Source organism: Lutra lutra, chromosome 2, assembly GCF_902655055.1.
Source record: "Lutra lutra chromosome 2, mLutLut1.2, whole genome shotgun sequence".
NCBI classification, from domain to species: domain Eukaryota; kingdom Metazoa; phylum Chordata; class Mammalia; order Carnivora; family Mustelidae; genus Lutra; species Lutra lutra.
Window position 1 is genome coordinate 145,852,263 of NC_062279.1, and position 17,090 is coordinate 145,869,352.

The 17,090-nt window shown below is 43.5% G+C and overlaps 1 protein-coding gene across 6 annotated transcripts in view; it reads left to right on the plus strand.

The window, feature by feature from the left end:
- The window catches only part of EVC2 (EvC ciliary complex subunit 2), a 123,369-nt gene that overhangs the window by 89,843 nt on the left and 16,436 nt on the right, over positions 1-17,090 (plus strand). For all 6 annotated transcript variants that reach the window (XM_047718852.1, XM_047718850.1, XM_047718851.1 and 3 more), the window contains one exon: positions 15,442-15,669. In XM_047718852.1, coding sequence (XP_047574808.1) covers positions 15,442-15,669 — 228 coding nt within the window. The remainder of the gene's footprint in view (positions 1-15,441; positions 15,670-17,090) is intronic.

Here is a 17,090-nt window from a genome sequence, read left to right on the forward strand (position 1 = left end):
AGGACATTGTTTTGTTAGGCGAGATCGAGAGCTACCTTTAATTGAGGGCTAATGTATCCCTATTCTGAGGACCGTGTGCCTGTGTGCTTTTTTCACTCTGGCTCATGGGAACACTAGCTCTTTCCAGTTCTGTATGAACTCTGGTATTCTCTCAGCCTGTGATTTTTGGTGGTTCGTTTCCTGGTCTGGTGTAGTTTTTTTTTCTTATTCAAGCATGCCCACCACTTAGCCAAAGACTTGAGGACACCCCTATAGGTCTTTGGAGTCCTCTTTCTCTCTCTTTTTTTTTTTTTTTTTAAAGATTTTATTTATTTATTTGACAGAGAGAGATCACAAGTAGACGGAGAGGCAGGCAGAGAGAGAGAGGGAAGCAGGCTTCTTGCTGAGCAGAGAGCCCGATGCGGGACTCGATCCCAGGACCCTGAGATCATGACCTGAGCCAAAGGCAGCGGCTTAACCCACTGAGCCACCCAGGCGCCCCCTCTTTCTCTTTCTCTTTCTCTCTCTCTCTCCACAGTAATTTTCTCTTTGGGAATGTGCTCCACAAATTCTAGACATAGTGGCCTCCCAAACTCTATTTTTTTTTTTCCTTAACCTGATGCACTTTCTGGCCTTCCCATGGGTCCACATCCAAGCAGCAAGCTGGGGTGGCTATAGGGTCACCTTGTCTATTTCCTTCTTGGGCCACCCATTCCTGTCCTGCCTCTTGTCCAGTATCTGGAAACGTTTGCACCATGTACTGTACCTCATTTTTGCTGGTGGGAGAGTAAATCTGCTCCCAGTTCTTCCATCATGGCCAGAAGTAGAAATTTTTGGCCTATCCCTTTGACATTGATTTTGAAGTTTAACCTGTCCTTTTTTAAAAGTTTTTCAGTTACTCCTTTCTAATTTTGTTCTGTTTTAGAGAATAAAGTATATATGATAATGATGTTTGGGCATTTATTGTGGCTTACCTGTGGTTTTATACCAGTTCTGTTTTGAAAGATATTTGATTTGTCCTCAGAAAGTTTGTTTTCTGTTAGGTATGGAGAAGGGAGGCCTCAGAGGCAGGTAGGAGCTAGAGCATGGGAAGCTTGGAGGTATACAAAGGAGCTCAGGCTTTGAGGCAAAATTGGTAAGATTTAGGCACTTTTCAGAGAATATTTGGGGTGATATATTCATTTTTAGTTCTGTAAGGAGGTCTGTATTGGCCACTCTTCCTTTCCTGACCTCTGCTCTCTTTGGCTGTAGGGGATGTGGGTCTTGTCTTAGTCTGCTGAGATAGAAGCTAAGGTTGCAGACCCAACCCTCCACTAAGAAATGGCTTGATTTCTGTGAACTGAAGGGCCCTGAGGCCAGACACCTCAACAAGACAAAGCATCCAATGCAGTCTTGGTGGCCAGAGTCGACCTGCAAGGGTCAGTCATGTCAATCCCACTACCCTCTCCTGGAGGGCACCCAAAGAGGGCTTCTCAGAAGCAGGTATCTGATTGATGAAGGGACATTCTGGCTTCTTCCCTGACCTCCAGGTGACTCTCACCAGCTTGGGACACTTGATCAGATCTCTAGGACTGGAGGGCTGCCACTCAAAATGGTGCCTGGCCAAGGTCAATGCCTTGACCAGGGCTGGGAATGTACCTCTTCCTCCTGGAAGGAGGCCAATCCACAAAGCAGAGTAAGTCCATGGTACACATGGGGCTAATTTTTTATTTTCCAACTAGTAGAAATAGTTCTATCTGTCTGTCTGTCTACATCTGCTATCTCTCTCTCTCCTTCTCTCTCTCTCTCACCTGTCTCTGCTTTTTACCTAGTACTAAAACTTGAAGACCTTCCATATCAGTACTTAAGAGTTTCCTGGTGGCTTTTTACAGCAGCATGACATCTCATAATATGTGTGACCCTTAAATGATGTAGCCAGCCCTCAACTAATAGACATTTAAGTTATTTTCAATCCCTCGATATTTCACACCAAACTTGGATCCTCTTCATAGATCCTACTTCACTCTGTAGTGAGACAGGTGGTGCAGTAGCAACTACTTCTATTTCACAGATGAGAATATTGAGACTCAGAAAGGTGGAGAGACTTGTCCAAGGTCACATTGCTGGCAGGTGGGAGAGTGGAGCCTCTTGAAGCCCGTCCCTGTGTCACATTAGCAGATCTGAGTTGATGGATCCAGAAATGAAGGGAATGCTTCAGCTAATTCTTTGATATGCTCTGCTGCTGTTTTTGCACACAGTGTATATAAATATCTCATAAATATTCTTTAGGAACATTTAAATATGAATGTGAAAATGACATGATTGTATTACTAGCTGACTGGTCATTTCTGGTGTTATTTTAATGATGTTGTCCTTTGTCCAGGTGGCATGTCTGCCACTATATCCCGTCACCCATTCATTATTTATTCACCGTTTCCAGGTTTCATGACATGCCGTGCGTACACAGTTCATTAGCGTTCCCTTCATTCAGGAGTGGAACTCCCGCACTGCAATCGACCGTGCTAGCTATTGTGTTCCTGCAGCTGCCGCAGCAATTATGCAAAGGTGGCTGGCACTTCTGTCAGGAACAGCTCTCCACATTTCAGAAGTGACTAGAGTTTAAGCATGAGAATAATGTGCTCATTTTCTGATGACCTGACAGGAGAGAATACTGATGGCACAGGTTCTTCTAAAGATTAGAAGGGAAAGTGCATTGACAGGGAAGGCATTTTAGGAAGGGGAGAGAAAAATCTCTCCATCCACAAAGGCTGGGAAAGCCTCTAGATGGTTCCCTTTATGTCTGCTTTTGCCTCTGTTTTAGCCCTTGAGCCAGTATCTGTCAAAGTCATCTCCTGAAGCATTGTTTTAAGGGAAGTTTCATAGTTTCCCACCATTCCCAGACAGAATCCAGGTTCCTGAGTGTGGCCTTCAGGGTCTCACTATTAATATTCATCTTAGCTTTCTAATCTGTCCTACTTCTACCTTTCATACACCAAAAGGTTACCACAGTTCTCTTTTAATTTAATGGTTTGAATGTAGTAACTTCTTTTTTATATTGTCTGTTTTTAAAAGTTTACTCTTGGGGCGCCTGGGTGGCTCAGTGGGTTAAGCCGCTGCCTTCGGCTCAGGTCATGATCTCAGGGTCCTGGGATCGAGCCCCGCATCGGGCTCTCTGCTCAGCAGGGAGCCTGCTTCCTCCTCTCTCTCTGCCTGCCTCTCTGCCTGCTTGTGATCTCTCTCTGTCAAATAAATAAATAAAATCTTTAAAAAATAAATAAATAAAATAAAAAAAATAAAAGTTTACTCTTCATTTTTATAAAACTTAGGCATGCGTTCTTTTAGAGTCAAATAATTCTACAAGGTTTGTGCTAAAAAAAAGAGCAACTTCCTATAAAAAACCATATATATATATATATATATATATATATATACATACATTTTCAAATCCTCAGAGGTAATGATTTCTAATTTTTTAGCTAGATCTATTGGCACTTACCTCCATATTTCCAAATAACATGCTTGTCTTGCTATTTCTTGATGTCTTTACTTTGGGTATTATCTAGTCACGTTTCTTTTTTTTTTTTTTAATTTTTTAATTTTTTTTCAGCATAACAGTATTCATTATTTTTGCACCACACCCAGTGCTCCATGCAATCCGTGCCCTCTACAATACCCACCACCTGGTGCCCCCAACCTCCCACCCCCCACCCCTTCAAAATTCTCAGATCGTTTTTCAGAGTCCATAGTCTCTCATGGTTCACCTCCCCTTCCAATTTCCCTCAACTCCCTTCTCCTCTCCATCTCCCCTTGTCCTCCATGCTATTTGTTATGCTCCACAAATAAGTGAAACCATATGATAATTGACTCTCTCTGCTTGACTTATTTCACTCAGCATAATCTCTTCCAGTCCCGTCCATGTTGCTACAAAACTTGGGGATTCATCCTTTCTTTCCTTTTTTTTTTTTTTTTTTTTTTTTTTTTTTTTTTACAGCTTTAAAAACATATATTTTTATCCCCAGGGGTACAGGTCTGCGAATCGCCAGGTTTACACACTTCACAACACTCACCATAGCACATACCCTCCCCGATATCCATAACCCCACCCCCTCTCCCAACCCCCTCCCCCCATCAACCCTCAGTTTGTTTTGTGAGATTAAGAGTCACTTATGGTTTGTCTCCCTCCCAATCCCATCTTGTTTCATTTACTCTTCTCCTACCCCCTCGACCCCCCATGTTGCATCTCCTCTCCCTCATATCAGGGAGATCATATGATAGTTGTCTTTCTCCGATTGACTTATTTCGCTAAGCATGATACCCTCTAGTTCCATCCACGTCGTCGCAAATGGCAAGATTTCATTTCTTTTGATGGCTGCATAGTATTCCATTGTGTATATATACCACATCTTCTTTATCCATTCGTCTGTAGATGGACATCTAGGTTCTTTCCATAGTTTGGCTATTGTAGACATTGCTGCTATAAACATTCGGGTGCATGTGCCCCTTCGGATCACTATGTTTGTATCTTTAGGGTAAATACCCAGCAGTGCAATTGCAGGGTCATAGGGTAGTTCTATTTTCAACATTTTGAGGAACCTCCATGCTGTTTTCCAGAGTGGTTGCACCAGCTTGCATTCCCACCAACAGTGTAGGAGGGTTCCCCTTTCTCCGCATCCTCGCCAGCATCTGTCATTTCCTGACTTGTTAATTTTAGCCATTCTGACTGGTGTGAGGTGATATCTCATGGTGGTTTTGATTTGTATTTCCCTGATGCCGAGTGATATGGAGCACTTTTTCATGTGTCTGTTGGCCATCTGGATGTCTTCTTTGCAGAAATGTCTGTTCATGTCCTCTGCCCATTTCTTGATTGGATTATTTGTTCTTTGGGTGTTGAGTTTGCTAAGTTCTTTATAGATTTTGGACACTAGCCCTTTATCTGATATGTCATTTGCAAATATCTTCTCCCATTCTGTCAGTTGTCTTTTGGTTTTTTTAACTGTTTCCTTTGCTGTGCAAAAGCTTTTGATCTTGATAAAATCCCAAAAGTTCATTTTTGCCCTTGCTTCCCTTGCCTTTGGTGATGTTCCTAGGAAGATGTTGCTGCGGCTGACGTCGAAGAGATTGCTGCCTGTGTTCTCCTCGAGGATTTTGATGGATTCCTTTCTCACATTGAGATCCTTCATCCATTTTGAGTCTATTTTCGTGTGTGGTGTAAGGAAATGATCCAATTTCATTTTTCTGCATGTGGCTGTCCAATTTTCCCAACACCATTTATTGAAGAGGCTGTCTTTTTTCCATTGAACATTCTTTCCTGCTTTGTCGAAGATGAGTTGACCATAGAGTTGAGGGTCCATTTCTGGGCTCTCTATTCTGTTCCATTGATCTATGTGTCTGTTTTTGTGCCAGTACCATGCTGTCTTGAGGATGACAGCTTTGTAATAGAGCTTGAAGTCCGGAATTGTGATGCCACCAACTTTGGCTTTCTTTTTCAATATTCCTTTGGCTATTCGAGGTCTTTTCTGGTTCCATATAAATTTGAGGATTATTTGTTCCATTTCTTTGAAAAAAAATGGATGGTACTTTGATAGGAATTGCATTAAATGTGTAGATTGCTTTAGGTAGCATAGACATTTTCACAATATTTATTCTTCCAATCCAGGAGCATGGAACATTTTTCCATTTCTTTGTGTCTTCCTCAATTTCTTTCATGAGTACTTTATAGTTTTCTGAGTATAGATTCTTAGTCTCTTTGGTTAGGTTTATTCCTAGGTATCTTATAGTTTGGGGTGCAATTGTAAATGGGATGGACTCCTTAATTTCTCTTTCTTCTGTCTTGTTGTTGGTGTAGAGAAATGCAACTGATTTCTGTGCATTGATTTTATATCCTGACACTTGACTGAATTCCTGTACAAGTTCTAGCAGTTTTGGAGTGGAGTCTTTTGGGTTTTCCACATAGAGTATCATATCATCTGCGAAGAGTGATAGTTTGACTTCTTCTTTGCCAATTTGGATGCCTTTAATTTCCTTTTGTTGTCTGATTGCTGAGGCTAGGACTTCTAGTACTATGTTGAATAGCAGTGGTGATAACGGACATCCCTGCCGTGTTCCTGACCTTAGCGGAAAAGCTTTCAGTTTTTCTCCATTGAGAATGATATTTGCAGTGGGTTTTTCATAGATGGCTTTGATAATATTGAGGTATGTGCCGTCTATCCCTACACTTTGAAGAGTTTTGATCAGGAAGGGATGCTGTACTTTGTCAAATGCTTTTTCAGCATCTATGGAGAGTATCATATGGTTCTTGTTCTTTCTTTTATTAATGTGTTGTATCACATTGATTGATTTGCGGATGTTGAACCAGCCTTGCAGCCCTGGAATAAATCCCACTTGGTCGTGGTGAATAATCCTTTTAACGTACTGTTGAATCCTATTGGCTAGTATTTTGGCGAGAATTTTTGCATCTGTGTTCATCAAGGATATTGGTCTGTAGTTCTCTTTTTTGTTGGGATCCTTGTCTGGTTTTGGGATCAAGGTGATGCTGGCCTCATAAAATGAGTTTGGAAGTTTTCCTTCTATTGCTATTTTTTGGAACAGTTTCAGGAGAATAGGAATTAGTTCTTCTTTAAATGTTTGGTAGAATTCCCCCGGGAAGCCGTCTGGCCCCGGGCTTTTGTTTGTTTGGAGATTTTTGATGACTGTTTCAATCTCCTTACTGGTTATGGGTCTGTTCAGGCTTTCTATTTCTTCCTGGTTCAGTTGTGGTAGTTTATATGTCTCTAGGAATGCATCCATTTCTTCCAGATTGTCAAATTTGTTGGCGTAGAGTTGCTCATAGTATGTTCTTATAATTGTCTGTATTTCTTTGGTGTTCGTTGTGATCTCTCCTCTTTCATTCATGATTTTATTTATTTGGGTCCTCTCTCTTTTCTTTTTGATAAGTCTGGCCAGGGGTTTATCAATCTTATTAATTCTTTCAAAGAACCAGCTCCTAGTTTCGTTGATTTGTTCTATTGTTTTTTTGGTTTCTATTTCATTGATTTCTGCTCTGATCTTTATGATTTCTCTTCTCCTGCTGGGTTTAGGGTTTCTTTCTTGTTCTTTCTCCAGCTCCTTTAGGTGTAGGGTTAGGTTGTGTACCTGAGACCTTTCTTGTTTCTTGAGAAAGGCTTGTACCGCTATATATTTTCCTCTCAGGACTGCCTTTGTTGTGTCCCACAGATTCTGAACTGTTGTGTTTTCATTATCATTTGTTTCCATAAATTTTTTCAATTCTTCTTTGATTTCCTGGTTGACCCATTCATTCTTTAGAAGGATGCTGTTTAGTCTCCATGTATTTGGGTTCTTTCCAAATTTCCTCTTGTTATTGAGTTCTAGCTTTAGAGCATTGTGGTCTGAAAATATGCAGGGAATGATCCCAATCTTTTGATACCGGTTGAGACTTGATTTAGGACCAAGAATGTGATCTATTCTGGAGAACGTTCCATGTGCACTAGAGAAGAATGTGTATTCTGTTGCTTTGGGATGAAATGTTCTGAATATATCTGTGATGTCCATCTGGTCCAGTGTGTCATTTAAGGCCTTGATTTCCTTGTTGATCTTTTGCTTGGATGATCTGTCCATTTCAGTGAGGGGAGTGTTAAAATCCCCTACTATGATTGTATTCTTGTCGATGTGTTTCTTTGATTTTGTTATTAATTGGTTTATATAGTTGGCTGCTCCCACGTTAGGGGCATAGATATTTAAAATTGTTAGATCTTCTTGTTGGACAGTTCCTTTGAGTATGATATAGTGTCCTTCCTCATCTCTTATTATAATCTTTGGCTTAAAATCTAATTGATCTGATATAAGGATTGCCACTCCTGCTTTCTTCTGATGTCCATTAGCATGGTAAATTCTTTTCCACCCCCTCACTTTAAACCTGGAGGTGTCTTCGGGTGTAAGATGAGTTTCTTGTAGGCAACATATAGATGGTTTTTGTTTTTTTATCCATTCTGATACCCTGTGTCTTTTGATTGGGGCATTTAGCCCATTAACATTCAGGGTAAGTATTGAGAGATATGAATTTAGTGCCATTGTATTGCCTGTAAGGTGACTGTTATTGTATATTGTCTCTGTTTCTTTCTGATCTACTACTTTGAGGGTCTCTCTTTGCTTAGAGGACCCCTTTCAATATTTCCTGTAGAGCTGGTTTGGTATTTGCAAATTCTTTCAGTTTTTGTTTGTCCTGGAAGCTTTTAATCTCTCCGTCTATTTTCAATGATAGCCTAGCTGGATATAGTATTCTTGGCTGCATGTTTTTCTCATTTAGTACTCTGAATATATCATGCCAGCTCTTTCTGGCCTGCCAGGTCTCTGTGGATAAGTCTGCTGCCAATCTAATATTTTTACCATTGTACGTTACAGACTTCTTTTCCCGGGCTGCTTTCAGGATCTTTTCTTTGTCACTAAGACTTGTCAATTTTACTATTAGGTGACGGGGTGTGGACCTATTCTTATTGATTTTGAGGGGGGTTCTCTGAACCTCCTGGATTTTGATGCTTGTTCCCTTTGCCATATTGGGGAAATTCTCTCCATCTAGTCACGTTTCTTTATGGAAATAAGATTCAGCTGTCTTTCTTCTTTCAACCTGCAACACACATGAGCCTTTTCTGTTTTCCTCAGTATATAAAATGTATATCTGAGATTTCTATTTAGATGTTATTTACATATGAGCCATATAAAACTGAGATTCATTTTTCTTTTCTGTATAACTTTTCGTTTTTCCTGGAGTTAATGCTGTCTTTTGGTTCCTTTTTTGGTCACTTTTCTATGTACTTATCACTAATTCAATACATGTTTTGAGAGTTGACCAAATATCCTCTCAGGACCACCACACAAGTCATGCCTTCTATTAATTTCATCATCTTTAGGACGTTTCTCTCTGTACATCTGCTGTGCCCCAATTGGGACTTTGTACTTTATACCTTATATGCAGCTGCCATCTTGGGGTTGTGCTATGAAATCCCTTCATCCTTCTCTTTCTTGATTTGTTCCTTGTTTTAATGAAACGCATCTTATGTTATTTCCTTAAGAAAGGGCATGTTGGAGATTTAATATTTTGAAATTTTGTAGGACTGAAAATGTTTTCATTCTGCTCCTATTGTTGATAGGTAGTTTTGTTTGTTTTTGTTTTTGTTTTTTAAAAGATTTTATTTATTTATTTGACAGACAGAGATCACAAGTAGGCAGAGGCAGGCAGAGAGAGAGGGAGAAGCAGGCTCCCCACTGAGCAGAGAGCCCAATGTGAGGCTCAATCCCAGGACCCTAGGATCATGAACTGAGCCAAAGGCAGAGGCTTTAACCCACTGAGCCACCCAGGCGCCCCTGTTGATAGGTAGTTTTATCAATTTTGGAATTTTGGAAAATTTTCTTGAGTTACATTGATTATGAACTCCTCTTCTTTTCTCTAATCTCTTTTTCTAGATCACTAATTAATCAGATATTGGACCTCTTATATGTTAGTTTTCATTTTTTTTTCTTTTTTTCCTCATTATTTTCCTTCTGTTTTTTGTTTTGTTTTGTTTTACTTTCTGGGGAATATCCTAAGTTTTACCTTATAAACCTTTAATTGAATTTTTCATTTATGTTTTATTTACTAATTTAAGAAAAGCTTCTTTTCCTCTCCTAATGCTCTCTTCTTAAGGAAATGATATTCTTTTAATTTTTAAGGCTACTACAACTTTTTGTATCCTGAGAACATTGTTTTTTGAAGAAAATTTTAACTTCTGCATATTTACTGTTACCTCTGTATCCATTAGAGGCTTTCCCCAGGTGTGATCATCCTTGGTCAGCTAATATTTAAGAGTGACGTACTCAAAAGCTCCTTGGAAGCTCTGATCATATAAGCAGGGCCTGTGGACTGTGACCTTCACCCTGGTATGACTGGGCTAGACCATTTACTTGGGGGAACCCCAGTGTTAGGATCTTTCTCTAAGGCTGGTTGGAGTCTCCAGAGAAGACCATTCTCCTACCTACACAGTAAAGGGCTGGCTGCCCACATTTGAAGAACCAAACAGAGGAAGATAACTGAGATTTTAGTAGTCTGGATGTGAAGTTTGAATTGACTCCTCTGCTTTCTATATGGAGCCTGGTTTCTCCAAGTTCAGAGACTCTTCTGAAGATTAAATCTTCAGTTGTCACAGGATAGAGTTTGCGTGATGAGAGTTCTCGAGTCTCCACCTCTCCTCTTGTCTAGCTTCAGCTTTTACCTCCAATGGTGCCTGAGTTCTGTGATACTTAGCGGGATCCTACAGTACATATTATGTTACTTCTTTGCCAACCTCATTTCTGGCTTAGAATTCAGTTTTTGGGGATCAATTGAGTCCTTCGCTACTCAGTCATCCCCTTTCCAGCTTTCAAAATTTTGTGGCTACTGTCTCTTCTCTCATTTTTTCCCACCTTTCCATTCTACCTTGAAGAAAACAGTAGATGCATGTTACAAATCTACCATCTTCTGCCAGGAAGCTCTGTTGTTAATATTTTTCTGTATTGTGCATGTATTTCTTTTCAGAGAGAGAGTGTGAGAGCTGGGGTGGGGGGATGTAGAGGGAGAAAAAGACTCCCCACTTAGTGCAGAGCGCAACATGGGTCTCCATCCCAGGACCCTGAGATCATGACCTGGGCTGAAATCAAGAGTTGGACTCTTAACCCTACTGAGACACCCAGGCGTCCCGTGCATGTGTTTTTATAATTAAAAGTAGAGAAACTTCTTTAAAGGAGGAAAGAAAATCCCCTGCAACCCAAGGGACTCAATTTAACTAATTATAATAATGATAATAAAAATAATAATAATGGCATAATATGGCAGTTACCATTTATTAGGGGCTCATTAGTTATCAGAACGTATAATGGGCATTATCCCCTGTTCTTTTATTATCTCTTTTTCGCAGACAAAATTGAGACTCAGAGAGGTTAAGCAACCTGTTGAGGTCACATAGCTAGTTAAATGGTAAGTTTATAAGTAAGAGATAGCAGATCAACCATAAACCAACCAAACAAAACTATACTGACAAGTTTAAGGCAGTACTCTTGATTTGTTTGAGATTTTGGCACTGTGATTATCTAGCTGATGGGTGGGTGGAGTGTCTTTCCCATCTTAGAAATCAATTTTCCTTCTCTAAATGTAAGCAGTACTAATGTTTATTTAGCAGTGTGGCATTTTATTTAGTAAATATTAACACCCCTTTACTGAGTCTACTCCCTTCCTGATGCAAGATGGAGGAGAGAGTCTTCAATTTTGAACACATCCTACAAAGCATGGGTGAAACTGATCTGGGTGTCCCAGGACCAGCCATTAGGATAAACGGGCACACTCCTAGATAAAGAGCATTTCATCAGCCCGCCCCTTCAGCCTTTGGGCGTGAGATTCTTGATGTGTGCACTCGCTCTCCACGTGCGACATGGCTAGCGATCTCCTGGCCCGCACTCCATGCTTTGCTCCCTTTTCTCCAAGGTGGGCGTTATCTGACTGGTGGGATTAAAGAGGGCACTGGGCATGTTCTATGTGCTCCCTCAGCTCTCCTCCAAAGCCAGGCAGCCTGCAGGAGGCCCCCATTCTCTGTCCACCTTGGGCCGCACTCAGTGGCGGGGAGTGAGGTGTGTGTGTGTTCATCTGGACATGCTCAACCCCAAGGGGGCCACGTTCTTAGTGTAGATCTCATCACTGTTAAAGCTGACATTTGGCCTCTGCCTGGCTCACCCGTGCTTCTGTTTGTTCCCAAACCTGGGCAGGGAGGCTGTGGTGTCTTGAGCTCCTTCAGTGCCAGTAATTTTCTGCTGGCTGACAGGGGTTGATTTTAATTTGCATTCAAAACACATCACCAGGCCTAGAAGAAACTACTCTTTTGAAATGCACCAGGAGGTGAGTCAGAAAGACAAGTAAGGCAGTGGTTGGAACTTCCCATTTAAAAAGAAAAAGAGTATTTAGCAGCATATTATTTTGAAAACGAATTTTTATTACTGTAGATAACTTGAATATTTAACAAAGTCTGTCACAGAAATGCAAATCTGTACCCCCTTCCTGGGGCTCTTTTTAGATAAGGATGGAAGCCCTCGCTAGAGGCACGTTCTTACTGTGCCAGAATTAAAAAAAATTAAACTTTCCAAAGAAGAGGAAGAAAGGATTTTGGAGAACTTTCTTATCATAATTTTACTGTCCACATGATTCTTACAGTACATAGGAAAAGCTTTGCACTTGTCCCCATGTTTCTGGTATGAACTTGTGGAAATGAATCTCGAGATCCCCTCGTGGCCACCTTGCTCTGTCCTGCACCCCTGTAGGGGACTCACTTTACAGGATATCTGGGCCACCACCCACCCAGCAGTGGGGAGGATGGAGACCCCATGGAGGTGACTTGGAGATCTGAGCTCATGGCGTGATAAGAGGACCGTTCATCCCTTTCTTGGCCACCTGCCTGTCATTTGTGTTTTTCTTCTTGAAGGACTTCCCCTGGGTTTGCCATCCCTTTCCTGTTGCCTTAGGGTCTGCAAAGATGTCACAACTTACCAGACAATAGCCTTCAAATATGTGCAGGTTTTGTATGACAATTGTACCTCAGTAAAGTTTTTTGTAAAATTCTGTATGTTAGGAGGTATTATTATTCCCATTTTACAGATGAGAAAATATAGGCAGCTCAGTGAAATTGCCCAAGGTCACGAGCTAGCATGTGACAGAGTCAGAGCCCACTTCCATCCTCAGTGATGAGCTCCTTCAGGGTCAGATCCACGTCTCATGCATCTTTGCCTCTTCTCTACCCCCACCCCATCCCCTCGGTGCATCATATCTTCCTATAAATTATACATATATGGTGCTCATGAATTATTTCTTGGACTGATGAATGAAGCATAAATATACTCTTTTTGTAACCTTGGGGTGAGAAAGCAGCTGTGGGCAAAGGGTGTTTGCAGAAAGACTGCTAAGATCCGGGAAGCCCTTTAGAGGCTTATGTCCCCATGTCCCCATGAGGGAGCCATCAGACACGCTCTTGGGGTCCCACTGTCACGAGGCTTCGCCCAGTCTTGGAAGGACATGGGGCCACCACTGGAGGGGTGTGAACGCCTCAGTCTGAGGATGGCTGCCTGCCCTTTGCAAGGCCGACCCGGGAGATTCAGGTGTGATCCGCGGTTACTATGGAAACCCATCGGTGGGCAGGGCGCTGTCACCTGGTTCTCCAAGCTAGGGAAAGATTGGGGTCTAATAGCATCGTTTCAGGAATAAGGCTTCTTGTTCCTGTTCAAGCAGAGAAAGGAGCCTCTGTCTCCCAGAGCAACTGGGCTCTTCTGCCAAAGCTCTCGGCGTTGCTGCCTCTGGCCCCTGCTCTTTGTGGTTTCTTCCGTGAACCAAATACGCAGGTGCCCCTGCCTTGTGTCTTTGCAGACCCTACATGCCATGTGGCTCTCTCCTGTGTTTCCTGAAGCTTGTTGAAGGCACTGCCTCTCCAGAAAGTGCTTGTAGGTCCCCCTCCCCACCACCAGCCAACAAGCCATCTGTGTGCTTCTCTGGAGCCCTTCTTCCCTCTTCTCCCCATTAGAGTTTTTCCTGAAGGTCAGGCTGTAGAGATGAAATCTGAGCTTTTCAAACTGGGACTTGCATTCCTCTGAGGGTCACAACAGATGGACAGAGGAAGGCTGTGCCCCTTCGGGACGCACAGGGTCTTCATCCTCTGCAGCCTCCACTTCCTGTAAATATTCTTCTGTATGTCAGCCACTTCCGAACCTCCGACGATCAACAGAGGATTCAAAACAGGCCACATGGGACGCCTGGATGGCTCAGTTGGTTCAACGTCTGCCTTAGGCTCAGGTCTTAATCTCAGGGTTCCAGGATCAAGTCCCACATTGGGCTCCCCAGTCAGCAGGGAGTCTGCTTCTCCCTCTGCCCTTCCTCATGCACGCTCTCTCTCTGTCTCAAATAAATAAATAAAATCTTAAAAATAAATAAAAATAGGTTACATGGCAGAAAACAAAATTCCACAAACTTTTTCAATATTTTTTATGGGGGTAATATATATATGTGACATTGACTGTCTTCACTGCTTTTGCCTGTACGGTATGGTGGCATGAAGCACATTCATGCTGTGGGGCAGCCACTCCCACCTCATCTCCAAAACTTTCATCTTCCCAAACCAAAGTTCTGTCCTCATGAAACACTCACTCCCCATGTCTGTGTCCCCCGACCCTCTCCCCCGACCCACCGTCTAGTTTGTGGGCATCTGACCACACTAGGTACCTCACATAAGGGGAATCCTGCAGTGTCTGTCCTTCTGTGACCGGCTTCTTTCACAGAAAGCATCGTGTCCTCAAGGTCCATCTGTGTGGTAGCCCGTGTCACAACCTTCCCTGTTGAAGGCTGTGTAATATTCCATTGTCCGGAGAGACCACAATGTGTCTGTTCATTCCTGTCGATGGACACTTGGGTTGCTTTTACCTTTGGTTTTGTGATTGAAGTTCCACATGCTTCCAGAGATTAAGTGAAAGGCTTCCCCAAGATATGTGCTTGAGTAAGCTGCTCTTTGGCTGGTGGTTTATTGAGCTCCCTGTAGGGGGAGGGGGTGCATAGCTATAGGGACCTGCCTTTAGGGGCTCAAGCAGGGGCAGCTGAGAAGGATTAGACCCTTTTGTTCACGTGGCAAGTTTTCTGGAGAAAGTATGAGAGGTGGCGATCACAGAGCAAACACACAGATGACAGAATGAGGGGCTTGGTTGTGTGACCGAGAGGATTGGAAGGATTCCCTCCTCTGGAATTCATGGAGCCCCTTGAGTGCAGGGCCCTTCCCCAGGGAGGCTCATGGCCTGGCTGGGTCAACAGTGTGGTGAAAGCTGGCCCAGGAGAAGAGCCCGGAAGGAAGGGAAGATGGAGAAGAGAGTGACAAACACGTGCCCAGTCAGGACACTTCAAAGAGAGTGGCTGGAACCAGGGACCCGAAGGACAGATGGAGATCCTCAGGAAGACAGGGACACATGGCATTTCAACCACAGTGGGGGGCCCTGACAGTAGGCCCACAAGCATGGTGAGTTGGCCGGTCCAGAGTGGCCTGGAAGGGTGGACTCCCAGGGGCCCACGTCGGGGTGACAGAGGAACAGACCGGACTTTCAAGGCACGCCTCAGCTGGGATAGGAGTCCATGTTAGAAAGGTTGAACTTTCATCATCTGGGTGGGGAACCTTGAAGGATTTCCCACTGGGTAGCCAGCCACACAGTTCCCTGTACCTTCCAGAGTGAGAAAGGTGGCATGAATGCCAGACTCCAGAAGCCCCGGAGAGGGTTTGTAAGCAGAGAAGTCCTCTGGTCCTAACTGACACCCTGCAGTTCCTAGGGCTGCGAGTAGTGGAGGTCTTCCCGAGTCCTGAGTGAATGACTACCGGAGCTCAGCCTAGCAGGGGGCCATTGCCTCGAGACCTCTCCCTGCAGCCTGCCCCCCACTTACCTGCCTGGCTTCCGTCTTGCCCTCCCCAGGTCCGTGGAGAACTGCTCCGGGAGCGTGTGCAGCAGCTGGAGGCCCAGGAGGCCCACTTTGCCGAGTCCCTTGTCTCCCTGCAGTTCCAGAAGGCAGCCAGGATGGCCACCACCCTGTGGGCGTACACCGCCCTCCTGAGCATCCAGGACCTGCTCCTGGAGGAGCTGAGCGAGTCGGAGACCCTGACAAAGTTGGCCTGTGAGCAGATCCTGGGGTCCCACAGCCCGGTGAGTGCGGGGCTCGGGGCTGGGGAAAGAGGAGGAATGGAGCCTGCGCCACATCTTTGGGTTCCTGGGTTCATCCTGGTGCGCTCTCCAGTGTCAGGTGGGACCTGTCCCGCTCTGTCTAAAACTTCAGGGTAGCAGGGAGGACTGAGTGAGGTGACTTCCAGCTCAAGCCTGCTGGATTTCATTGCCCCCAAGAAGGAAATCTTTTGAATTTTAACATTTTGCACATTGCCGAGACTGGGGCACATCTTAAATCAATAACCCCAGGACAGTCCTTCTTAGAGCTGTAAAAATAGCATGGCTTTCTATTAGTGGTGCCTTAGATATGGTGAAATACTGGATTGCTGTTTATCTTTATAATTACCTTTATTACACTCTAACTACACGCTGCATTTTTTTCAAGGTGTGAGAGCTCTAGTCCTAAAACAAAAGCGATGGTATCTTTGAGGACTAATCTTAGGTCCTCGATGAGTTGATTGTAGAACTTCGTATGTTACTATAATTCCTCTAGAGAGGAAAGGAACCCACGCTTACTGGATGCCAGGTACATGCAGGCAAGCATGAACAGGCTGTGATCGGACACACTCTCGTGTAAGCATTAATCATTCTTAATCACATGTCTCCAAATGACCCTTTAAGCACGACTGATTGTAAGTGGTGATCTTATGCTGCTCTACTTTTATGCTCTCTGTCACTCATTATATTACTTAATTATAGAGCTGGGTTGTGACATGGGTACTGCTCGGATATTCAGTTCTCGGGGAAAGAAATTGAGATCCATGCAGGTGACAGGTCAGGTTCTTTGTGACGTCCACGAGGCTGATAAATGCCAGGGGCAGAATGCAGTCTGCTTCTGACTTCAGCCCACAAGGTCACGCTCGTGGCCTCTCCCCATTGATCTTGCCAGTGGGGGTTCCTGTCTTTCCTTTTTGAAAGTCATGAAGAGTCCTGAATTGTTTTTCCCATAAACATTATGCACCCTGCATTAGGTCAGATGTTCCTTAAGGAAAGAAAGAAGTGGAAACGTTGGCATTCCCACTCAAAATATTCAGATGCTGGAAAAATAACAATAAACCTACATCTTAATGTTTTGTGAGTTCACAAGAGCATGTGGAAAATTCCCAAAGGCCAAGGATATCTCGGGGAAAGCAAATCCAAAGACTCAGATCTTGGGGTAAAGACTGAAATCTGCAACCCAGGGATTTGGGGTTCATTTGGGGGAAGAGGAGATATGGCCTGGGGTGTCCTGAGGAAGTAGAACACCCAGTGAGAAGGTGAGAGGAGAAAGCCACCTGCTGTCAAAGGAGTCACCTTGGGTAGGGAAATCTGTCCTTTTCCAGCCCTGCTCCAGAGGGCTGGGGGAAGTGGAGAGGGGAGTCTCCCCTGTGAATTTTTTTTTTTTTTAAGATTTTACTAATTTA